We start from the raw sequence: 26584 nt of genomic DNA, 5'->3' as shown, positions 1-26584 counted from the left end.
GTAACCAGTTTCTCCAGAAGTTTTTTCGCTGCTTAGATAAAGAAACAATTCTTATCTCTGGCTGTCAGTTATCAACTGATCTTTCCTTTATCATAAAATTTATATTTCGTGATTCCCTACTGTTTTTAGAATGTAGTTCAGGACGAAAAACGTAATGGTACATTGTTATGTTTGAAATCCACAAAATAGGATTTTTTTGTTAACTGCATGGGTATTCCATGATAGATAGATAGATAGATAGATAGATAGATAGATAGATAGATAGATAGATAGATATACTTTGTGCTAAGAAGTTCATACTTATAACATACTAATAAAACATTCATCCTCAATTTCTCCAAATTGGCAGTTTTTACAGGTACCCATTTCAACGTCCCTTTTTCACATCTTTGTCTAGAATTTACACTGAAATTGTGTAATAACACTCTGAATTCACATAATGCCCTAACAAGCGATTTATCATCTAGCATACTTGTATAATATACTTCTCTGGTTCTATAGCAGACTTGATATCCTTGTAATGGCTAAGGAAACGAGAAGAAGATATACCATCGTGCCAGTTTTGACTATTCATATCCTGTAATCTTTGTTTAAAAGAGCATAAGAACAAATTTGCATCCCCTACATCTTGGGATATCCACACAAAGGAATAGCCACATGAAAATAACATTTCATTGGACACCCGACTGATTTTGCCTTTGTTATCAAGAGCTTTCAGTAGTTTATAACATTGGTAAGGAGCAAATTTTCTTACCATTAAAAAGCGCTTAAAGTAGGAAGCATGTACTTTTTCAATAGCGTCATTATATTTTGCGCCCCATATTCGCTTCATATATCAAGATTGGTGCGATTTTGCCGTCAAATATAGTACAAGCTGTAGAAAAGGATACATGTATATTCTGCTTGAAAAAAATATAGATAGGTATAATTGCTTTTGATGCTTTTGATGTTAGTTGTTTGCATTTAAACAGCCGATTTGACGGCCGCAATATAGCGGAAGCTATTATTCATAGAAAAGTATTGTCGGTAGGCATTTTAAAATAATAATTTGTGTCATTATAGGTCATAAAATGCACAGTTGCGGCTGTAAAAAAATAATAAATGTGTGCGGCATTACACTTTGTACTGAATTCAAGATAGAAGTTAAATAAGAAAGCGTATTAAAAGTATTGGAGCCGCAGAGAGTTTGGAATTTGGTGCTTGATATTCGCTTCATATATCAAGATTGGTGCGATTTTGCCGTCAAATATAGTACAAGCTGTAGAAAAGGATACATGTATATTCTGCTTGAAAAAAATATAGATAGGTATAATTGCTTTTGATGCTTTTGATGTTAGTTGTTTGCATGCAACTGACCATGAAGGTTTAGATGATAGCGTCAAGCGTAAATATTTATAATAAGTAACAATTTTTAAGGCAATATTACAATATGTCCATTTTTCATTTTTGGCAATGATACTTTCATTTCTAAAAACAATTGTTTTTGACAAATGAACTTCCAATCCCCATCTACTGAAAAAAGAATGTAATACATTCTATTGTTTCTGTAGACCATCAACAGAGCATGAAAACATTATAATATCATCAGCAAATAGAAGTAACATTAAATCTCTAATATCTTGTGTGACAAACACACCATGATGACATTCGTTTAATATTTCTGTCACGAGGTCATTATATGTACATTTTAATTGTGCTAAACATTCGGATATTGCAGGGGCATGCTTTTAATTATGCAAAATTGGTATCATGAAGACCTTTATGATCCCCTAACTGAAGACCCTTTAAAACGAGTGCAACTTTATAAAGGGCAGGACCTCTGAGGGCCAAAATCTCAGTTTGTGTGACAGAACCGCATCTCTGCTGAGAAATCAAACCCGGTTCACCCTGAATGGTAGATCAGAATATATCCTGCGTGGGAAATGTTCCGTCCAATTCATAAGTTGGTATTGTTTCCTTTGAAGATATATAGATATTCATGGTCGTGTATGACATGCAGAAGGATGTCGCCATTCACTACTATATTTGGTGGCATTTCTTTGATTTAAACATATTTATTCACAAGGAGTGAACGGGATTGGGGGACAAGTTCTTCCAACTTAGATTTGCAAAATTTCACAATTTCAAATTCAATATAAATGCTTACAACGTACACGATAGAAGAGACATAAAAGTCACTTGAGTCAATATTGAATTGTTTCTTCAGATGAATACAGCATCTTATTACTAAATATTTTACCTTGAATTTGGAAATAAGTCGATAAAGATTGGACAATAAGAAGTATCAAATCAGAATAACCACTTCTAATTTAAACAGCCGATTTGACGGCCGCAATATAGCGGAAGCTATTATTCATAGAAAAGTATTGTCGGTAGGCATTTTAAAATAATAATTTGTGTCATTATAGGTCATAAAATGCACAGTTGCGGCTGTAAAAAAATAATAAATGTGTGCGGCATTACACTTTGTACTGAATTCAAGATAGAAGTTAAATAAGAAAGCGTATTAAAAGTATTGGAGCCGCAGAGAGTTTGGAATTTGGTGCTTGATATAAATATACATATAGCGCTGACTTACGAAGTTGCTGTGCTATACATTTATAATGCCTGACTTGTTTACGAGTAAAGTATTCGATGACTCCTAAACAAACAACAAATTGAGCATATACAGCACCAAACTATGTTTAATAGCTATTATCGATGTTTCCAAAATTGAGATGGACAATCCACTCAAAACATATTGGTCTCAACTCATGCCCCGTACCCAGTATCTTATCTAAGCTCAGAGAGTTCGTTCAATGTTGTTCCGGTGGAGTGGTTATTGTGAAATGTTCTCTCGAAAGACAACGTTTTATCTCGATTTATATATGTATATGTTTTCCCCAACTTTTACATGTGTCACGATTGCTTCACTTTACAAAGAAAAACATGTGATGATATTCATTTTGGTCATGTTTTTTAACAGGTATCTTAATCGGACAATATTTTACACACAAAAATGTCAGTGTATCGGTTGCAAAATTTGTACCCTTGTGCCGCTTTCTCCATTACTCTGATAGTAAAGTCAAACATTACGTCATTTGCGATTTCCAACATGGAAATACAACACTCCTTTTGGGATATTGTGACGCTGTATTGTCCTTTTCGAGACCACTTTACGTCCCTATATGTTAATACCCTCATGGTGCGAGAGACTTATTCATGTGTTAAACATACATTTCCAGGGGTCCTTGCACAGACCTGTTGAACTGTTTTGACTATTCCAATATTTCATTTAAAGGTCAGATTTGCATAACATGCCGCACACCATCAAATCCAGATAAATGGCTTTTGTCTTGGATGTCATTTGCATATACAGGTTATTGCTAAGAACAGTATTGTTGTTGTTGTTGTTTAACGCTGCACTGAGGAAAACAATATTCTAGCTATATGACAGCGGCCTGTAAATAATCGATCCTGGACCAGATAATCTAGTAACTAAAGTATAGCGCTTGACCGACCGATCCATTAAGTCGCCCCTCACCGACCAGCATAGGCAGCTGGGGACATTTTCTAACCCGGAATCTCCACAGAGGCAATGAACAGTTCTATGTTGTACGATGAAGTTGCATGGCGTGTCTGAAGTAAGGTTCGCACCAAAACGGAACAAGTCTGGGCTCAAAACACGACAATAATGTGAACAGTTTCTGTTTGAAGAGACCAATACTGGGGTATGTTTTACAAAGGCTATCTGATCCGTGAAGATCCGGGGTAGATCCCATGTTGCCGTAAAAGGCGACTGTGTTTGTCCTAAGAGGCGACTAACGGGATAGGGTGGTTCCATCTCCTGGAAGGCCTGTCATGCCAGCAGCGCAAGAAATGATCCAGATAATTCACGGTATGGTGATGACCGACCGACCAACGAATGACTGAGCATATTATTACTAGTTCGGTAGGCATTTCCCAGGATAGAATACATTCTATTACCACAGAAACTTTGTCAGTGAAGAAGGTATATATCATCTCGTTGGGTTTCAAAGCTTCGGACATTTGATAGAATGCGGCGTAACATTTCTCGTGATAATCTAGCTCGGTTTGAAGCTGATCCCGAAAGGCTTTTGCAACGATTTGTAACTATGGACGAAACCTTGGTTCACCACTTCCAGCCGGAGTCCAAACAACATTCAAACAGTGGAAGCATTTGACATCACAACCATCAAAAAAGTCTTCAGCAACTCATGCATGCCGTAAAAGGCGACTAACGGGATCGGGTGGTCAGGCTCGCTGACTTGATTGATGCATGTCATCGTATCTCAAAAGCGTAGATCGATGCTCATGATATCAATCACTGGACTGTGGACACGTAGATATATGGATTCCCCCGTGTCTCGGTACAAGATGTATAATCAAATATAAGAAACACTACTGCTTTGAGAAAACTTCTTTATTAAAGATAAGAAAATGGTAAAACGTAAGAGAAAGATACCCTAATGTGTAAAGGGCAAGACACATCTCCGAGGCTGCTTGGGATTGTGCAATCCTCAGGTAGCCGAAGTTCCCGCTTCCTGCAATTCGAGCGTGTTACCAAAACCCCAACAAGAGTGTTGATCTATGGATTAGATACCGATCAATAACGGTGTCCGATTAAATTGGGAAAATATGTAAAGTATCGAGCAAAAACAAACAGCAGGATTAAAAAAGCTTTCCTTCGTGCGTAAGGCTTTTGTGGCAGGATTTGTATCTTGTCGTGCATATACAGGTTCGAATCCCAGGATCGGGAAATATTTTAAGAAAGGTTAATTCAGGATTGACAGTGTACCATACTGGATGTACATGGTTTGTGAAGACTTATATAAGAAACGAAACAGAATATCATTATGTTTGTAGAGAACTAGTTTTAGCGGGGACCAAAGGCGATGAGCAGGGCTCAACCTACAATAAGCGTCACTACAGAATACTAGAAACCTGAGAACAAAATCGATGACGGCTCAGGAGGTTTCAATTTACTCTAACATAATAAAAATAACAAAACGTTCAACAGCATGGATATAACTTCTGATTTTATGGCTCGCTGACTAAGTTGATGTATGGCGTAGATCGATGCTCATGATGTCAGTCACTGGATTGTCTGGCCCAGACTTGGTTATTCACAGTTTGCCTTCATATAGCTGGAACATTGCTGAGTTTGGCGTCAAACAACAAACAAACAAAAGCATACAGAAAAATACAGCATGATAAACATATCTCTCAGAACACAAGTCAAGTATATATAACTTTAATCCGGAAGGCTTACGGGATTTAAAACATTTACACACAAATCAGGCATAGATTTAAACCTTTGATCCAGATTTTGCATACAACATACCGTATATATAGTATACGTACGGATTCACCGGAGTCGCTTACATAGACTCAACTGATTAAAAAACATTTTTTTATTTTATGGATTCTTGTGATAATCACTTCAAAGATAATATTATAAAATATCTGAACAGACATCGGCATATAAACATATTTAATATGTATCAGTTAATCGCATTAGTTATTCAACATAATGACAAAATATCCTTTACATGCTTATACTATTTAATCTCAAGAGTCAGCTAATTATTATCAAAATACATAATGCAACGTCGCTGAAGTGTTTGGTTTATATAGATCTAGCAAAGAAACACACAATGTTATGCTTCATTTTCAGTCTGATTTGACATGCAAAATAAGAAAAAGCGAAAGTTCTTGATAAATCAGGTCCTAAATCAGAATTATTATCAAATAGAAATATACATAAAATCCAATATACATAGCTATTATCAAACAAGACTAGATCTATACCTGACGATAATAAATTATATTATTTCCTTATGTATTTCACCCGTGTAATCTTACTTTCTGGTGTCATCATGTTATCAGAACAAATTAAATATACGCCGCAAGTTGATGTATTGATAAAAGTTGTTCGGATAGTTTCCAAACTTTCCTTAAATGGCAATGGAACAGGATCGAACATTCAGCATGTGCAGACAACCCGCGATGTTGTTTAGATGTTGGTTTCCGTAAATAGGATAACTTTCGAATCCACTTTAGTTTATGTGACAGGCTAGTTATTCTTCAACGTGGTTGTACATGAACTAGTTTATCCTTAATATATAATCATAATTTATATTCAAACCTATCGTATTAGGAAATCCTTATAACAGCACGAAGCAAAATTGAATACGAAACTATCCACCAGGCAGACATTCGGAGCTACCGAGCCAAGCAAGATGTCGACGGAGACTTTGGAGGCCCAACTGGCAACAATTGCACAAGAAAGTGCATTCTTGAAGAAATATTTCTCTCTTAGGAACAAATGTGAACAGATGCACCAGGTACTTGCACGCTTAGAGTCTTAATTACCAATAATGCGCGAGAAAAACTTTCAGCATAATTATGTTGGTGATCGAAATTAGGACATGTCTTTCGGTGATGGATACAGTTCTGCGTACGAAGTTAACATTATTATGCTAAAAAATACATGCATTTTTTCATCAGCCAACCACTGGGCAATTTTGGAATTTTTCTGATAGCATTTCAGGAAATCTTGCAGTTTACATGGCGAGACTAACTGGCGCAGGTTGTGGCTCTCGCTCTATCCTTAGACCTTGGATCCACTTTCCGATCATGCAACCCCATTACGATCATCCTATTCAAAAATATATTAGTCAGAAGGAATGGGTGCATAGTCAGAAAGAAATGCTAACATTTGTGACTTGTAGTGTAACCACATAGAATTCAATGTAATTTGTCTCATTGAAAATGATTAAACAATATATCATGTGACTAAACATAGGTCAGGGTAGTCCTGTGGGTACCCGGGTCCTACTCGGTACCCAACCTACCCGAGTTACCCGCCCCAACCCTACCACTTAGGGTATGGGGTTTACCTTTCTCTTTGTTATTTTAGTAAAATCTGAAAAAAATATTTATCACATTTTGAGTTTTGCATGCGTATTAAGGTGAACATGAAGGTAAACATTCAGGTGCTGATCACTTGGTAAGTGAGTACTAATCATTTGTGATAGTGCCCATGGTCCCATGGTAAAGTGTTTGGTAACTCATTGCAGTGTTTTACCTTGGCTTACAAAACCTATTTAATTTCAGGGGTCCTGTAAAGTAATGAGATGGTGCAGTGTATTGTAAGATTTGATAATTACCTTAATTACTTGACCTTCGTGTTTCTAGTCAGTAATTTGTAGGATAAATATTACTGTGTGTCCCTCGACCTCCTGCGTCCATTCAAGATTTTTGTGCATACTGGATGCACATTTCTGTCTTGTGTTAAACCCTGTCATTGACTGAGCTTTGCTTCAAGCTGGCAAGGAAAGTTTGAACTCCCAAGAGGTGCTAATTGAAACCTGAAAAGTATGCCCGGTAAACTGCAGTGATACCCACAAATAGTGATCTGTTTGCCAAGTTTACTTATTGTTTCTATCAGCAGATGTATCCAGAGTAGGTTCTGATCAGAAATCAGCCATTGCCCATTATGAAATGATAGGAAGAGCATATATTCAGACAATGGCAACCAATTGTACTGAGTAGTTGATGTCAGTTGGTGAATGAGTGAATTTTGGTTTATAAAGCTTTGAGGTGGGGAGAAATTGGGTTTAACGTTGCGTCAAAGATTATTGCGCTAATGTAGCTGCATGCATGTGTGTGTGGTCGGGGGTGTGTGTGTGTGTGGGGGGGGGGGTGTGGGGGGGGAGGGGCTACCTGTACTAGTCCAGACTGATGCCAATTTATAGTGCCAGCTCACTGAGATACCATTCTGTAGCCGAGCTGACCAGTCCTTGTTTTAGCCCCTTAATGCTGAGCGCCAGCGCCAGACAGGGTAACAACAAGTTCCATCTTTGAACATCTTTTGGTATGACGCGGCCGGGTATCGAACCCCAGACCTTCCGCTCTTCGGGTGGACGCTCTACCACTAGACCACGGAGGCAGTCTTGCAGCTTTGAACAGTATTCCAGTTACATCATGGTGTGTCAGATTCATGTGGGAGGAAAGTCCAAAGTGAATCAGTTCTCAAATGTTTACCACTTTGGTGAAATCCACGAGCATGGGCATGGTGCTGAAAAACCTAGAAACATAGTCAGGGCGAACAGGGATTTGAACCCACGATCATAGGTTTCTGGTATGTCCAAGGGACACAACTCTGCATGACTTGGCCACCCATACCCCTGGGTCAATGTCAACATTTTGTATACTTTTTCAGGCAAACGAGAAGCTGGTAAACAGGATTCAACATGTGAAGAAGCTGATTAAGAGGACAAAGAGAGAAAGGAGGTATGTAAATCAATATGATTACATTTTCAAAAAAGATGATGAATGGCACTGCAGCATGTAAAACAAAAGTCATTCATTTCCTGTTGGTAGTGTCACAAAGTTACAAACTTATTGAAAGAACATAGAGCATACTAGTCGAAACGGAAAAGTTGATTTGGTAGAGACAAACCAATTTTCTTATTCATATGACTGATGCAGACAAATTGCAGTCCAGTCAAATTACACTCTTGTTTGAGAAAAATTGTGTGGGTAGTTACTGATTGGACAGATTGAGATGGTGATATCACTTCCTTTATGAAGTCATTCTGGGGAAGGGGTCCAGGGTATCATTGTAACTATCATAGGCATAAGTCATCCAGATATAATTGCATAATCATTATATGCTTGATTATTATGACACCTCAGTGAACAGATATGGGAGATTTATTTTCTATTTTTATGTGCATTTATTAACTTGACATCTCAGTGTAGGATTTCAGCTTAGATAATGAAAAGGAAAAAGCTGGAAGCAAATGGTAAGCATCTTGCCATGTTTGTTCAAGCTTGAAAGTGGAAATGGAGTTGTGAGTTTGGACTGCTTGTTTCAGATACTTAGTAAGCCGACTAGAGGAACATGGAGACAACTTTCGTGAAGCACAGGTGCCAGTTATGTGGGAGGTATGAACCGGTGAACTCACTAATGCAAGGAACTCAATCAGTTGTACAGGATGAGGCTGTTATGATTTATGTAGTATGTTTATCGAGGAAACATTTATGCTCTTATTTGGCTGAAATCAATAGTATGGATGTTATCAAGTAAAAAAACTGAAAAAAACACATTTGTAATTTTATGCCCTTCTCGGCAGTCAGTAACACTGATAGTCTAGACATTTAATTTTGTCACTTATAAAAAAGAGCACTTCACAAGTCATTGTAAATGAAGCATTGATGTCAACTCAAACCAGGAATAGGAATAGGCCTGATAGTTAGTCACTTGATTGCCCCTGCAGCTCTCCCTGACATGATGCAGGGTATAAAATGCATACATAACTTTCCTTCTTCTATTTTTTCTAAATAGAATCGTTTATTTGAAACTAGTAAAATTATGTCTAATATCATATATATTATATTTTATAAATGTTTCTACTTTGAAAATATTACCGCTGTTTCAGGAGGATCAACTTTATAACTTGTTGCGATCTCCGCCTCCATACCCAGGCTCAGGGTCTGAGGCAGAGTCGGCCTCCAAAGCTCGTCCCTCCGCGTTGTCATCCATACAACCTCTACTGCAGGCTCACGGGATGACAAGTGAAACCCCGTCAATCAAAAAAGGAAAAAAAATCAAGCAGGATAAAGAAAGGGATCCCCTAGCCCCTAAGAAACCTGTTAATGCTTTCATGCTTTTTCGTCAGCAAAGAAGAGCAGGAATTCAAGAGGAGTATTTTAAGGTGCACTGTTTCCTCCATGTATTCATTGGTCATTGTTTATCCCAAATCACAACTAAATTGATGAAGACTATACAGTTGTGCTGAATCCAAAGTTCTACTTTTTTTTAACTCTTCATATCATGTACAACACAAAGAGTTTTACTTTCAATGTTTGCTAGATCAGGGTAGGTTTTATGAACCAGACTAAAGCATATTTCAATAAATATGTTTTATTCCTGTTTTCAATTCAAACAAACCAAACTGTGCTGGCATGATGTAAAACTTGTAAATGCCTAAATCTTTCACTTATCCTGCATTACTCCTAAATGCATTAACTGCATACCTTATGACAACAAAAAGACAGCACACAGTGATGGTCTTGGGTATAGAAATAAAGTTGTTTCAAAGTCCCATTCCTGCTTTTTGTACGGACCATCACCGCTGTCATGTGACCTTGATGACAAGTCACCTTCCTCACACCACTCCCTGTTGCCCGAGCTTAAACAACATACTTTTGAGGTTTCTGAAGCCAAAGTGGGGAGGCAAGTCTGTGATGGGTGCGTCCAATTTGAAGAGCTCCGCTGGGACACGTCCTTGCTGTAGCGCGACAGGCAGTGATGTGAAGAAAGTGACATGTGCTATTTCTTCCCCCAAGACCATCGCTGTGCGCTCTCTTTTTGAACCCAAAACGTTCCTCTTCTACATCCAAGGTGCCACTTGCCTTGGCTACCAATCAGAGTTATCTATCCTTGATCCCTCACAAACCTTCTCACTGCACAAGAAGCTACACGGTTGCTTTTGGGGAATTATATCCTTTAACATTGCAGAGCTACAGATAAGCTGTGTATGTGTAAAATACCCCCCCCTAAATATTCAAAACCCAATTACTTTCAATTAATTTGCGTACAGAAACGCATGCATTAAATAAAAAACTCAAATGTATAAAAACAGCATGCGTAAGTACCCAATGAAGCTTTTTCAGCAAGCATACAGCAGAGCTGATTTACAAAACACAATTATGAGCTAATTTGCTTTCCGAGTCAAGCCTATATTTAGAACCGTTATATACCCTGCTGCAGAATATGCTACTTGATAGAATGACAGTGCTTCCTCTCATTTTGATGGTCGTAAATACGTTGCTGTCACAAGCTTGAAATGAATTCCAGACACGTGACTTCCTGTTATCAACCACACATGTTGGGAGGTTCCTTTCACCGGGGAAGAAAATCGGTGCAGCAAACAACGCAGGAAAAATATGTTGTTTGCTTACATGAAATGTAAAACATGAAACCCATCAAAATTAGGAATATATTTAGGTAGATATTTCCATGTGTACAATCTCTGACTTGTTGGTAAATGGTGTTTTTAAAAAAAATGACACACCGTCAATTTAAACGAACAATCACAGAATGGAAAACAATGTTTCTATGGCATATTTTTGAAAATAAGGGTGAAACACTTGATGAGCTACAGTTAGTGTAGCATTTAGGGGGCATGGGTGGCCCAGTCATCTTAGGCGCCGCAATTTGCTGTGCAGAGTTTCGTCCCTTGGCCACGCCAGAAACCTATGATTGTGGGTTCGAATCCCGGTTCGCCCAGATTATGTTTCTAGGTTTGTCATCACCATTCAAAAGTCCAGTATTACTAGACACAACGAAATGACTTTTGTTTTATTATTTTATTTTAGATTTTAGATATTTATTTTACTGACTGACTGCCTGATATAGAAGATTTAACGTGCGCTTTCCGACTGTACCGTATTTCGCACACAGGCCTGGCCAGACCATTTAGTGTATTCTGAAAAGGGTGAAAGTGGTGTGTGCAAACCAAGAGGGGGCTTTTTAGGGGTTGCTTATTTATATTGAATTTTTGCAATTTTTAAATTTGGAATAAATGCCGAGGTTGGTGGAGGAGGGAACTAAGGGAGCCGGGTGAGGTGGGTGTTTGTATGTTTATTGGATTTTGGATTGGTAGATTAATTAGTTTTTAGATGCACTTAATTAGGTCTGTTTTGATTAGGAATACGCCTAGGGCCTTGAAGTTTTCTAGTTTATTTTGAGGGTTTAGTATTTCATCTAGAATAGGAACCTTATTTAGATTGAGGGTGGTTTGTAGTGTGGTCCCGTGTGTTTGTTAGTGGGTGCAGTGGATGAGTGCGTGTTCTGTGGTTTCGGGTTGTTTGCAGTGGGGGCAGTTGCCTGTGGTGTGCCTTTTAAGTTGTTTTAGGTGGTTATTTAGGTTAGTGTGTCCTGTTTGGAGTTTTGTAATTAATCTGTCAATTTTTTTTGAGGGGTGTAGGATTTTAGGTTTGGCTAGTGGTTTTCTGAGCACTTTTTTTATTTGGCTATTTGAGTTTTGATATTGATTATGCCATTTTTTGGTTATTTTTTGTTTGTTTACACTTTTAATTTTAGATTTTGAGATGGGTAGGTTTAGGCTTATTTCTGGTATTTTGAGAGATAATTTAGCTGCTTTATCGGCGCTTTCGTTGCCGTAAATTCCTACGTAGGCAGGGATCCACAAGAAGGATATTTGTTTGCCTGCTTTTGTTGGGTCGTTGGAGCTTTTAAGTATTTGGTTTATTAATTTAGGTTGTTTTTGGGTATTTTTGTTTTGGAGGCCCACTAAGGGAGTCGGTGAGATCTAGGATTTTATTGTTGTTTTTAGATTGTTGGTTATGCAGGGCTGAAGCCATGCCCATAAGTTCGGCCGTGAATATGGATTGGTTGTAAGGGTGTCGGTAAGATTGTGTTGATATAACTGGTTGTGTGGTATTGACTCCGAAGCCTGTGTGGTTGGAGATTGGGTCTGAAGATCCGTCAGTGTATATGTGACACCAATTTGGCCAATTTTCATGTATGTATGCAAGTGTGGTGGTTTTAGCTATGTTTGGGTCGGTTTGTTTATTTTTTGGTTTGCTAGCGTTGTGTCTATTTTGGGTATTTTGAATTTAGGGGTGAAGATATTTGATTTTTGATATTTATTTTAGATATCAGTGAGTAAATATATCAGATAAATCACCTCCTGAATAAAATAATGCAGTTGGCAGTAATGCAGTTGCTTAGCAGAACATTTTCAAACATGGTGGTATTTTTTTCAATTACATGTCAGTGCCTGCAATCCAAATAACACAACATTAATAGCAACGTGGAGTATTGAATCTTACTCAGGTGCATAATCCACATGGATTTGGGGTCGTGACATCCATGATCAAGGGTCCACTGTCAACTGATCAGTGGGAGATGTCATGTTTTGGGTAAACAGAGAACACCTTTGTCAATGGGTCACCAGTGTTGGCAGTAATTGACTGTTCCATGTCATGTATTTAGTGTCACAGAGGTACTCAACCTTAGATTGTCTCAGCAAAGTGAAGTATTGTCCAGCTCTTGTTCATGTGGGATATGACTTGAGACTGTGACCACAACAATGCGCAATGCAATTGTTAGACGTCCTGTTTGTCTTACCTACTAATTAATGAGCTGCTCCAAACTGGGGGCAGAGTAAGCTACTCCAACTTGTTGATCGATACAGATTAACCAGATTATGATTGTGTTAATGAGTTGTTTGATCTGTGTCGGATTGCGTGTGTTTTTGAGCAAAGACTTCGGGTAGTTTTTTCAGTGATATTGAATATAGACTATATTCGTCAGTTATTTATACCCTCTCTTAAAGTGAGGGTTTGACCCTCGTGTACCACTGCTTGCCCAGGCGAATGGCGCTGTCAATATGAAGTGAGTTATTATGTGGGTCACCATGGGAGTATCCCGTGTTATGTATGTTATGTTCATTGTAAGTGACTGTCACAGGATACATATTTTATTCCATCCCAAGAAACCTGAATGGTGACGAAGAAGTTTTTGAATTGGCTATCAACCAACATGGCTTTGGACACAGAATTCTAAAGTATCCAGTAGGCATTTGGTCAAGGGGCCCCAGAGTGAAAACAGCTTCATTTTAAAATGAAGATTCGTGAACAAGTGTAGCCCCAGATCAAGCTTGGTATGTCAACTTGACCTTCTAGTTGGCGGTAAGTTGAAATTTGCTCATTTTCAAACGTATGCCAAAAATGATACAAGTTATTGATTTCATGAAGTGTGGGAAACATGCTCAACATAATCATTTGTTTACTTGGAAACACTTTTTTTGTATTTTCAAACTTTTATCACCTATAGAAATCGGACCTTTAGCAGAGGTGTGTCAATGATTTAGAGTTATGTGCCCTTGGTGCGAGGCATGTTAGGAGAACAGCAGACAAGACGACAAATAGGTTTAACACACTAAAAGCGTGTAAGAAATCACCACTTTGTTTCTTCATCCTTCCTTTAACTGTCCAGTGAAAGTACCCATACAGCTTTCATTCCATCATAATTGACAAATGTCAAAATGCAATTAATAAAATAATATTTATTTTCATGATTTCCATGTTTCTGTTTTGGTCTATGTTGAGTTCAATTTGTCATGACATTGCTTATAAGATATTATTTTGGTATATGCTTATGTTGTTTGGTAGCAATTAATAGCGTAAAATGTTCAAAAGGTGCATTATTTCTACATAATGATAAGACTTTCATCGCATTGATTGTAATTTGTAGTCCCTTCATTTTTACTTTTTACTTTTTAAAGACCTGCCAAGGGAAATGTGCCACTGTAGTGAGAACTTGCTTTAAGATGTCTCGCACCACTGTCATCCACCTACACATCCGACTCATGTCCAGGTCGTCAGTACTTTGAGGAACCGGGCCAGGGAAGAAGCAGCACCTGTCCAGGCTGTCTACACCTGAACAGTGTATGTTGTGTATATAGTGTCTTTTGTAATAAAGTAATGAAATATGTCCTGTAAATATACTACTCAAAACAAGGTAAGGGTAATAAATTCTCTTTCAGATTAAATCCTCCTTGGGGCACTTATTGCATTTTCCTTGCTCAAGAAAATCTACATGACATAGTTGTAACCATTTTCCTTAATAAAAAATGTTACTACACAAAAAACAACGTTTTTGTATGATATATGATTACCCCTACGGGGCCTCACCCTCTACAGGCGAAACACGCCAAGGGGAGAGACTCTCACCCAAATCACTTTTCCTGATATCATCTGACAGAACAGATGTACATAAGGACTCAGAGAATTCTTCACCAACTTATCCGTTTATACTTGAAGACTTGGCTGACCAAACTGTATGTGTGGTATATTTCCCTTTTCTTTCTTGCAAAGGCGTAATTCTTCGCATTTTATGTTTTTTTATATGTTGTAACTTGGCCGCCACTTGCACGTGCTACTTTTGTTTCACGTAATGGCGGCCGATGTGTAGCTTATTCTGTTGTGATAAATTCCATGTTCGTGAACAACCGACATGGCTTTCTAATCTTAATATTATTTCACTACATTGATTCCTTCCAACCTGTCTGTAACTTTATGTGCACTTGGGGCGCACGTTACTATGCGGTTTTCCGCTCAGGGGGGAGGTTTACTACCCTCCCTTTATATGTTACACATGTATACATGGACCTTGGCTATCGATATCGCATGTTGCATTTTCGTTACGCCTTTGCATCTGTTTGTGTTTATGCATGTATCTTTCTGCATTTTCATCAATTTGCACTGATACATATCCCTCCCCGTTCCCCATCTGTTTAGTTTTAACGGTCTGTTTGCAGACTTTCAAAGTTTGTATGGGATGTGAAGCGGCTATCCCCCCGCAAGTTCTGCACCCCAGATGCCTACATTGCTTGGCGGAGGATAGCCATGGCTTTCAGTCATGCGCCATCTGTGGCAGTTTTACCCCCAAAGCAAGAAAGAGGCGTCATGCTGACTTACTCCATTTTGTGGGTTTATTGGAGGCGGGGGTTGACATACGTTTGGCGAAGTCTGTCCCCCCCCCCCCCCCCCCCCCCCCCCCCCCCCCCCCCCCCCCCCACCCGTCAAAGGCTAAGGGCAAGAAGGCTAAATCTTCCGCCCCGGTTGCTTCCACCTCCACTGCGCCAAACGCAGACCAGGGTTGAGGGCTCTCGGGTCCCCGAGGTTCCCCCCTCCCCTGCTCCACCAATTAAACTTGCCGATATTTCGGTGCTTCTGCGGTCAAGGATATCAAGTTCCAGCTCCGAAAGGAGCTGCGGACGGGGCTTCCCCGGGCGTCAGCGTCGGATGCGGCTGCGGGGCCCAGTGGAATGTCCGGCGTAGGCCTCGGGGACGACTCGCGTTTGGGCTTCGGCTCAGGTTTGCGGAAGAGGGGGGGGGGTGCCGGCCCGTCCACTTCCTCAGCTATGGTTTCCCTGGCGGAGCCGGAGGCTTTTCTCGAGCCCCAGGCTTCAACCAGTGTACCTGTGCCCGTGAGCCAGGTGGGTTCCCTTGAACTCCCAGCACCTCGGGACTGGGACCCGGTGTCAGACCGGGGACAGTCGGGGGATGTGAGGGCCCAGGCCTTCTGGCGCCCCCTTCCTGCTCCATCTACTTCCTCTCTTGCTGAGGAGTCGGAGGCTACCTTTGGCTCGGAGTCGAGGGATGAGGAGTGGATGGAAGAGGGAGGGGATGACTCGGAGGCTTAGGGGAGCTTTTCCTTCGCATCCTCGATGAGGCATGTCCGGGATAAAATTGTCCAGGTACTGCCTCAGGTGGCTGCCCCTACGCCCGTCTCGGGCTTTTGCTCTGTGCAAAGCGCCCCAGGTGTGGCTCCGCATTCTGACCTCATTGGTACACAAGGTCATTGATCCCCTGGTTTCGGGTGCCCGTAAGAAGTTCGATCTCCCCGAACTTACTAGGTGGTACCCGTTGGCAGAGAACCATGACTTTGAGGTGCCGGTCGTGAACCACGACTCTTTGGAGTTGGCTGGCCAACTTACCAAAGTTCACAGCCATCTGGCGAGGGATGCTATTCATAGCTGCGCCTCCCACATGATGTGCGCAGTCCAAGCCTGCTTGGAAGCAACCGCTTCCTTCAGGCAAGGCGTCGGGAGGGGCAAGAAGGGCAAGGCTGCAGGCAGGGCACAGCAGCCTTTTCAAGCCCCACAGTTCCCAGCCCTGGGGCTGCCAACTGTTGGGGTCATTGCCTGAAGCCGGAAGTTGCCGTGGGCGGCCGACTCTCTCTCTTCCTGTCGGAATGGGAGAAGGTGTCATACAATCCCTCGGTCATGTCCACACACAGGGAAGGCCACTTGCCTCAGTGGAAACTACTTCCGCCACCCTTCTCCGGGATAAGGCGCACTCCGGTGCCCTCTACCCGCTACCCGAGAGAAGGCGGACATACTTCGTGCCGAGATCATAGCACTGCTAGACAAAGCTGCTATCAAGCCGGTTCCAATGGGACAGAAAAGCGAGGGCTACTACTCAACTTATTTCCTCGTCACCAAAAAAGACGGAGGGTTCAGACCTATTCTCAACCTGAGAAAACTGAACAAACTCATAGAGGTACCGTCCTTCAGGATGGAGACACTACGCTCAGTGATCTCTGCTGTAGAGACCGGGGAATGGCTGACGTCGATAGACCTCAAAGACGCCTATCTCCATGTACCTATACACCCCGAGTTCAAGAAATACCTGAGGTTTTCTTTCAACGGGAGGTGTTATCAGTTCCGGATTCTACCCTTCGGGATCTCCAAGCCCCGAGGGTGTTCACCAAACTGATGTTTATTCCTGCCCAAGTGGCCATCCGTACCTCGACGACTGGCTGCTACAAGCGCTATCTCATCATATGAGTCAGATTGCTACACAAGAGGTGTTAGACATTCTGGTATCTCTAGGGTGAATAGTCAACCTAAAGAAGTCCGATCTGAACCCTGCTCAGACCCTGGTCTTCTTAGGGGAGAATTTCAACACAGAGAGCGGGCTTGTCTCCCTCTCACAAGACCGCATTGTCAAGGTCAGGTGTGTAACTTCACTGTCCTTCTTTCCACGCGACACACTGCTCGCACTTGGCTCGACAAACACTCTAGGGAGCGTGCTCGGTTCGGTCAGTCAGTTCTCCGCCCTGGGCAGAGTTCTACATCTCCAACCGATTGTGTCTTCAAGATTTTAGAATGTCCTCCGGTTTTCTTGACTTTGTAATGCTACTCCTCCTCTCTTCTCTCCGGGACTGACGATTCTTGGTAGGCATTACTAATCGATAAAGCACTTACTTAATCTGAAAGAGACCGTACAAACCTGTAGAGGTTATGGATTCTCTGATGAAATCCTCCTTGGGGGACTTATTGCATCAAGATAGACTCCTAAAGATAATAAAGGAAGTTGCATCCGACTGCAACAAGCGTAAATAAACACATCGTTTAACATGATGATAGAGAATGAAAAAAATGGAACCCACCTTATCGTGTGGCACCACCGTCGAGAGGCGGGGGCTTGAGACAGGGCGTGGTCTGACCGCCCTCCTCCCCACATTCCGTCTGCTATGTGACATTGGAAAAGTGATTTGGGTGAGAGTCGCTCCCCTTGGCGTGTGTCGCCTGTAGAGGGTGATGCCCCGTAGGGGTGGTCATATATCATACAAAAACGTTGTTTTTTGTGTGGTAACATTTTTTATTTAAGGAAAATGGTAACAACTATGTCATGTAGATTTTCTTGAGCAAGGAAAATGCAATAAGTGCCCCAAGGAGGATTTCATCAGAGAAACCATAACCCCTACAGGTTTGTACGAATTTATTGATGATATTCTGTCATAATACAGAAAGAGGAATAATTTAAATTCATTGTAATACAGTTGTAAGTTGTGAGTACCAGAAGCATGCAAATTAATACGTGAGACACATCATGAAAATCCCAGACAATAAATGCTTCAGCATTGAGGGGTTAAACAGAACTTTCAATCACCATGTCAATACAGAGTGAAACAACCTCTACTTGTAAACAGTCGACGCACCGTTGAGGCATGCTGTCGATCAGACGTTGAAAGAACGGTTGTGGAACATCCTGCCACTCTACCTGAAGGAACTGGGCCAATTCTTGAAGGGAATCAGCTTGCCTATGATTATCCCTCACTCTTCTGCCCAAGTCATCCCATGCATGCTTAATCGGGGCCAAATCAGGTGAGTATGCAGGCCAATCCATTCGTTCAATCCATGTCATTTTGGTTGAGAAAAGTATTCCAGGCCTGGCACAATGGGCTGAGCATTGTCATCTTGAATAATCGAACCAACTCCAATGTGGCAAGGCGTGGGAACATCAAGAGGTCTCTGTATCTGATACCGGTCTAATTTTCTTGGACTACATAAAGAGGAGTCCTTAGGTGCATAAACATTCCTCCCCAAACCATCACTGCATAGTCGCCAAAACTCTCGTAAATCTCTCCAGGTCGTAGGTAGACACAAATTCTGCCATCATTCAATTGTAGAGCAAACCTGGATTCATCTGTGAAGAGTACCCAGCCTCTTGCCACTGACGACATGCCCAGGCTCTGTTACATGTGCACCAGACCCTGAATGCTGTCCTATGACCTTGAAGAAGAGTTGGTTGAATTGCTTGCCGCCGCGAACAAATGTTGTTGGCTCGCAAACAATTCCGTATGGTCTGGTCTGACACTTGAAAACCAGTTGCATGTGGCAGTTCATCTCTCAGATGCCTAGCTGTGACAGGGTGCCATGTGTTGGATACACCAGTCATCGCGCTGTGATGTTGATCTTGGCCTACCAGAGCGGGGACGATTCTGAATGGAATTGTTGTCTTGCTGCCATAGTCTACCAATCACACTTTGGCTTCCTCTCTGAATAACCATCCTGCAGCCATGCAGTGTCTCTTCCTATATCAATAGTTGCTTAGTTGATGTCTGACCATGATGAAATTACAAGTGGGAACAACACGAGCATTGTAGCAATTTGTATGCCCCAAATGCCCACGGAGAACACAGATTCAGGTGCATTAACATCAGAAACTCACGATGATCGGGCAACAATGCATTCCGGCAATGCAAACAGTTTTGTTGACCCTTGTTTTTCAGCTTGAATTGATGATTTTTCAAAGGATTCTCACAGTCGTTATGGTTGCCTAGTGCATATGATTTGTGCACAAAGCTAAGCATTAGGACACATTAAACCCATTTCAACTGCATTTGCAATTAGAAATTTCTATTTCCTATGTTTTCTATGTCAAATTAACGGCAGTGCTGGAATATATGTTTGGACATTAACTTGTTTTGAGGAGTATACTTCAACGTGTGATAGAACACATGTTCAGTGTATATTTTGTATATAGTGTCTTTCTAATGATGTGATTATAATTGATATCATATTTTAAAAAATATGATAAAATGTCCGCTGTATAAGTGTTAAGTTAAATATATCCTGTAAATAATTCAAAATATTTGATTTCTGTTGAACACTTCAAATTGTGTGAATTCTTGTATGATTTGATGATTAAAAATGCATAATAAACCTTTCCTGTAAATTCCTCAAAATGTGTGTTTTCTGGTCTGTTCCAAGTTAATGAAAGGTAAACAGGTAACTATTGCTCGACTAACCAACCTTGGCTAATCCTGGTATAAGCTGTCTGACAATTGGGAGGTTACTGTTTGCTACTGCATAAAGTTCTGATGTACAGTGTTTCCCAGATATTTCCTTTGTGTCTCATCGCATATTGTGTCACAATATATATTCAAAGGGATTGATGGGCTCTTGTTGAAGTTCCGATACTCCATGCATCAAATATCTGAAGCTGCACTGGTACTCAACCAAGGAGTGTAGCTTTCCATGGTAGAGTAAGGATGTGACAGGGTTTAGTGAAATGGTCGCTCATTCATCTTAGTCTAATCCAGATATAATCCAGCGATGGTTAGCAATGACGCATGCTGCAGACCATGCCTTCAACTGTGGGATAACCATTGCGCAATATGTTGTGTCTGGATACAAATTGTTTACATGACACTACTTAGATAATATAAATATAATTATCCTGGTGCAAGTCTCTGTCCTGCCTGTCCATCATCCCCCATACAGCTACATGCTGATGAGGACGCAGTAGGGGATCAAAGACCGGTAATGCTGATTGATAGCCAATGGCAGCAGGTGCCCAGATGTAGAAGAGACATGTTTTGGATTCTGAGTTATATGCTCGGGAACACCTTGAGAATACAGTACCACAACTTCTTGTTAGAACAATCTCTGCTCTGCATCTGTTAGTCCAACAGCTAGCTGACCGAGCTACATCAACACTGTTAAACTTACTGCAGATTTACCTAGTCATGCCTCAGACGTTATGGAACTGAACAGAAAAGGTGGAATAGATGAGGGACACTTACAAGGTTACACGTAGGCATGGTGTCTTGTGACTTTAGTCTGCAGGCACTCAGGATTGGCATACTCGTCCCATTCTGTAATCTCTAAGATACAGAGTGGTGAGGAATGAGCTGTAATGGTGCGAAAACTACAGGCATCGGATGTTGAGATCACGAGTATGCATGAATGACAGGGTTTTGATAATTCATTTGTTGATTTTGTCACTGGAGAGTGTTGGAGGTAGCACTTTAAGGACAACGTGAATCATAGTAAGGAACAAGGAAGGCATAGACATGGCTCCTGACTCCACAAACGTGATTCAGCTTTTGAATCATAACTCAGTAAGTGTTGTGAGTGAAAGTGGCGTGCATGGAAATTCCATGACAGTGTCCAGAACATTTGACATGAAACTACTTCATCCTTCTTAGTTGACGTTATTGTGAGAAGAATAAGCGAAACTGAAATGTGAAACGATATATAAAATATATTACTTGCATGTTTAGTGTCTTCAGCTACCATGCTTGAAAATGCATTAGAAGTGGGTACAACCCCTTAGACCCCCTACCCAGCTGGTAAAGACTTGTATCCATCATTGTCAATAGAGAGTGTACAGACCGGCCACGTTCAGATATGTGCAACGTCAATAAATAAATACCTAATAAACAACATTCCTGTTCATAATAATGAAAACTGCTGAATCAACATAAAAATATGTGTATTAGTTCCCATTTGTAATCCATTTATCCATACGATCAAGTTGAAGCAAACAAACATGTTGAAAAGAAATGCTTTCATAACCTGGTTCCTGCTATAAAATGCGCCGCAGCAGGCTATGTTTAGTAAACAAATGTTGAAAACTCTCAACATCGCCGGGCATGTTCAGTGATATTGTGTGTAGAGATGATGGATAACTGAGAGGAGCTTATACACACTCGATGACCCCTGACATCACAGTAGGGCTGGGACAAGTCCAAATTTACTACCCGGGTGCCCACCTCCCTGTTGCCCCACTCTACCTGGATACCCGCTGTAAGCCTCAAGACTTAGGTACAAACTGTCCGACTGGGAAAAGTTTGACCATATTCCTGGAAAAATGTGTTTACATACACATTTAAAACGATCTGGTGTATACACTGAAGTTGACTGAAGGTTTATTTTATTTAAAAATAAAAATGTCAGCAGGAATGCGTGTCGTAGTCAGAAAGAACTGCAAACATTGGTGACTTGTAGTATGACCATGGAGTTTTAGATCATTTTTGTTATTATACAATATATCACGTGACTAACCACGGGTCCAGGTAGTCCTGTGGGTAACCGGGCCCTACTCAGTACCTACCCGACCTGAGTACCCGAGGTACCCATCCCAGCCCTACATCACAGGGCATCGTTTCGCTGGTGTGTCTGGAAACAAAATAAAATATTACATCATAGGGTATTGTGACATGTTTGGAAAATTTGTGTTACTGTATTCTAAATGTAGGCCTATGATCAAAGTGAAAAATGAAATTGCAATATGTTTTGTCAGGATAAGTATACTATATCATGAAGTCTCTGATAGGCATTAAGAAGTTGGGAGAACATGAATACATTACACTTTTTATATTGATAGCATTATAAAGAATAAAAGAAGTTGCTATCCGTAAAAAAGTGTCATGTATTTACATTGAATATGAATATCCAAATTCATCTTATTTTGTTACAGGAACACAGAGATGCCATTTCTGCTCATGAGTTGACAAGGAGACTGGCCTTAGAATGGGAGAATATTGGAACAGAGCAGAAAAAGGTCGGTCAGCTGGGGTTTCACCATAACATTTTCTTTGAAAAAGGCCTAAGCATGTGATATGCAGAATAAGATATGATACGTTTTTTTACATCTTTAAATGTTTGACCCTGATGTGGCCTGAGCTTATGTGGTGTCCTGTTCATCCATTGTCGACAACTTTTCTGAAATCACTGCACTTATTAAGCTGAAACTTCACATGCTTGTTCCCATGGTAGACATAATGAAAATCCTGCTGTGGCCATAACTCGGCCATTTTTGCTCTAAATGCAATGTTCTGTTTTTTTTTGCAGTAGTTTAACATTGCTTGTATGATAATTGTGGTACAAAGATTTAAGGCTTCATGAAGGCTCCTCCAATCATGTCATTTTATAGCGTCACCTTTTATCAGGAAGGTACAGCTGGTCAAACTTACTATATCTATCTACCATTGGAAAGCAATCAACATGCTTTCTAAACCAAGTCTGAAGTAGTAGCAGCCATGGCAGCAGTAAGCCTTGGATAGCAAGCACCTCGTTAATAACACTGGCAATAAGGTTACTTCTATTTAACACTGCAGTGAAGCCCTATATCAAACTGGCATGAAAATCAGCAGTCAACACAATATAATAATGCTAGTTCTGTGCTAGCTACACTAGTGTTGTGTGCAGAAGGGGTATTCTTTAAATACCACATAGTACATGTGTTTAAAGCCTAATGACTGACAACTGTTAATTTTTTAATATAAAATTATCACCCTATCACCTGTATTGCATGAGGTTCCTGACAACCTCGGCTCAACCAAGATGGGAAGTAAATCAGTAACCAGCTCTAAGCCTGCTTTCAGGTTGTTTCATTAACTGGCCTTTTGATATGAATATAATGTTGATTTTTTATTGGTTCAAAGTCAGATATTTTTCTTACTGATACAGTAAAGAGAAACAATATGAAAAGCATGTGGCACTACAGTGTTGATGTTGCAGGTTTACCAGGACATGTATGAGCAGAGTATGCAGCAGTATGAGCTGGAGATGCAGGAGTACGCCATGGGCCAGTATGGGGAGGCTCCAGATCCACGGAGGCCCACCAGTCCACTGGCAGACGCAGCCATGACGGCACTCGAACTGGCCTCCAGGTACGGCGCCACTCTCAATGTGAAACAAGAAGTGGAGGATTGAACATTTTCACCTTCAATCACGCATATGAAACATTGAGTGACGGATTAATAATTGAGACAGTCAGACAAGGCATTATGCAATGTATAGTGAGTGACTATCATGCATTTTGACAGCTTCAACCAGTGTAAATGACCAAGGAACATTCTTGTATGGATATATTTTCATGTGCTGTCCTTGTATATGGCTGAGGTGGACATAAAGAACAATGTATTGTTTTAAGTGGCTTTAAGAATTGTTTGAAACTATGGACCAACTAATGTGTGTTGGTGTGGCTTAGCTTCACTTACAACAGTTATGAGCATGTTGATATGTTGCCATGGTAATCTTGTACATATATCCTCTCATACTTGTTAATCAGCTGTTGACTGGAGCACATAGTCTTGTGTTTGTCATCATGATGCATCTTAATCTGTTAAAAGTATTCAGACAAAAAATATTTCTCATGTCAACTTTGTGATTTATAGGCATATGTTCTTGTGCAGGAGATGTATTGTTGATGATGAGAGGCGTCCTAAGCTTCAACTCTCCCTTGTGAACTACCCTCATCCACTGGATTTGTAGCGGTCAGTTGCTTGTCACATATTATCAGTTACCTTGGTAACAAGGATGAGTGACAGCTTGATGTCACATGTCCCCTTTATCAGTGTTTCCACCATGGTGTGGCTAGGGTTTCTGTTGTGTTTCTGTTCTCTGTGTGAGGTCCCCTCTGCTGTTGCCAGTGTCTAGGTCATGTGCTGCAGCATGTAGAAACTAGCTGCTGGTCTGAAGGAGGATCAATCATTGCAAATGAATTATAGAATATATAATATAGAATTTGTAACATTGGTACATAAGTTAGCAGCTGAAATGTTGATGCAACAATGTATTAAAAGAGCTTAATTGTTAAATTTTGTGTATCCTCTGCATTAAATTGACACATGTCAAGTTTCAGGAACCCTTATTTCACATTGACACATTGCTGGAATTCCTGTCATTAATTGGAGGAAGACAGGGTTGACTTCCTGCTTGTTTAGTTTAGGTACTGATATCTGTGCCAAAACATTAAATTGTAAGAATAAGAAAGTTGATCATGCTTTTATTGATGCAGTTTCCAAATCCCTTTTAGACATTTAATTGATTGTTTCATTGAAAGTGTGTGTGCAAAAGTGTTTTTTTATAAAACAATTTCCTGAGGTATTGTTATGTCCTGTATTACACCGGGCTATGTTCAGTACTGGCTGGTTGTGTAGTCCATGCACACATACTTGAGGTGGTGCAGTATTCTAAAGACATTTGACGCCAACATTTTGTATTTTATGAGGTATTTTCATTCTGTTTTCTTGTGCCATGGAACACAAACTATTCTGATTGTTCGGTGTGTGATAGCTTGTTAGATATAGTGTGAAAAATGTGGTAAAAATGCTAAACTGAAGGATGCAAATAAACTATGAAATATGTTTTCTGTTGTATGCATTCTTCCTTATAACCATTTATCATTGATGGTTATCATTTACAACATGCACACATCTACAATGCATGAAATGTCTACGTGAAATATATTAAACCCCAACTTATGGCCAGTTCCACAACAACTCCTGACAACCACACTTCTGTTACGTGTAATGTGTCTGTGAAGGTTGCTCTTGAGTACACATCTTTACTCAGTCCACTCGTTCTGCAGACTAAGACATTTCAAACTTTTGTTAGGTTGTTTTCTTTTAACAGAAGAAAGGATTTCTGATTTTGACTGGCAACAATATTGTCCAGTGTCATTTTGATCCAAGTTGGTTGGTTGGTTTGTCATTTAACGCCACACTCAGCAATATTCCAGCTATATGATGGCAGTCTGTAAATAATCGAGTCTGGACCAGACAATCCATTGATTGACATCATGAGCATCAATCGACGCAAGTCAGCGAGCCTGACAACCAGATCCCGTTAGTCGCCTCTTACGACAAGCATAGTCGCCTTTTACAGCAAGCATGGGTTTTGCCATCAGCTCATGTAGATATACACAAGTGGATGCACAGACAGTATAGTGTGTTCACTGCACAGGTTTTAGAATAACTTATAAACCTTCTGACACTTTCCCTAATGTATTGTAGGTATCTTTCTATCTTGTTATAACCTCTTGGAAGGGTTCACTTTTTCCTAGTAAGACCTGGTATGAGGTTTTGCTTTTTCTAGTTAGAGCTGGTATAAGGTTATACTTTTTCCTTGTAAGACATGATGATTTTGAGTAGCAGATGGAATTTGGACTTCAAACGTCCAGTGTTCTAAAATTGAAGACAAAAAATGAAACTTTTTCATTATGGATGACAGGAATTGAACCTCCAACCTGACCTATTGTGTTAAGTTTTGTAACCCACTGAGATACCGGGGCAGGGGATGAGAGAATGTTCAATTTTAGATGTCATGACTTAGGAACATGAGCAAAGAGAAACTCTTTAGCATGCTTGATCGCATTCCTTTTATTCCTTTGCTCCTGGGTCTTACTTTCTCAACCTCAACCTTGGAGGCGTCCTTTATCATTCACATTTGTCCCTGAAATGATTTCTAGGTTTGATAAGATACTATCAGGTAGAGATGTGGTGGAGATTACAATGGGAATGAAATCTCCAAAGAAAATTTGCTTGATATCCTTTAAAATAAGCCTTTTGAGTTTTGACGTATCCTATTTTCCTATAATTTGGTGTTGTTTCAGGCCTTATTCTCATTCATATTAACCCATCTGATGACTTTCAGTTGATTTCTCAAGTTTTGCT

The 26584-nt window shown here is 40.3% G+C and overlaps 2 protein-coding genes and 1 long non-coding RNA gene across 3 annotated transcripts in view; all 3 read left to right on the top strand.

The window, feature by feature from the left end:
* LOC139473379 (calpain-7-like) overlaps positions 1-26584 on the top strand; it is a 366786-nt gene that overhangs the window by 292848 nt on the left and 47354 nt on the right. The gene's annotated exons all lie outside the window — the stretch shown is intronic.
* Positions 6197-25276, top strand: LOC139473355 (uncharacterized). The gene is made up of 6 exons (XM_071255890.1): positions 6197-6347; positions 8228-8298; positions 8886-8955; positions 9450-9725; positions 22603-22686; positions 23646-25276. The coding sequence occupies exons 1-6, from the start codon at positions 6243-6245 to the stop codon at positions 23838-23840; spliced, it is 801 nt and encodes a 266-aa protein (XP_071111991.1). The 5' UTR covers positions 6197-6242; the 3' UTR covers positions 23841-25276.
* On the top strand, positions 12979-18960 carry LOC139473400 (uncharacterized). Its single transcript, XR_011653951.1, has 3 exons — positions 12979-13731; positions 14328-14490; positions 18545-18960. It is a non-coding gene; the product is annotated as an uncharacterized lncRNA (long non-coding RNA).

This window comes from Haliotis cracherodii, unplaced genomic scaffold (assembly GCF_022045235.1).
Source record: "Haliotis cracherodii isolate W230 unplaced genomic scaffold, xgHalCrac1.p SCAF_28, whole genome shotgun sequence".
NCBI lineage: Eukaryota > Metazoa > Mollusca > Gastropoda > Lepetellida > Haliotidae > Haliotis > Haliotis cracherodii.
The sequence above is the reverse complement of the archived record's forward strand: the minus strand, read 5'-3'. Positions and strand labels throughout refer to the sequence as shown.

Coding starts and splice junctions, on each gene's coding strand:
- LOC139473355 (XM_071255890.1), top strand. CDS start 6,243: ATGTCGACGGAGACTTTGGAGGCCCAACTGGCAACAATTGCACAAGAA. Junction 6,348..8,227: donor AATGTGAACAGATGCACCAG/GTACTTGCACGC, acceptor ATACTTTTTCAG/GCAAACGAGAAGCTGGTAAA. Junction 8,956..9,449: donor AGGTGCCAGTTATGTGGGAG/GTATGAACCGGT, acceptor CCGCTGTTTCAG/GAGGATCAACTTTATAACTT.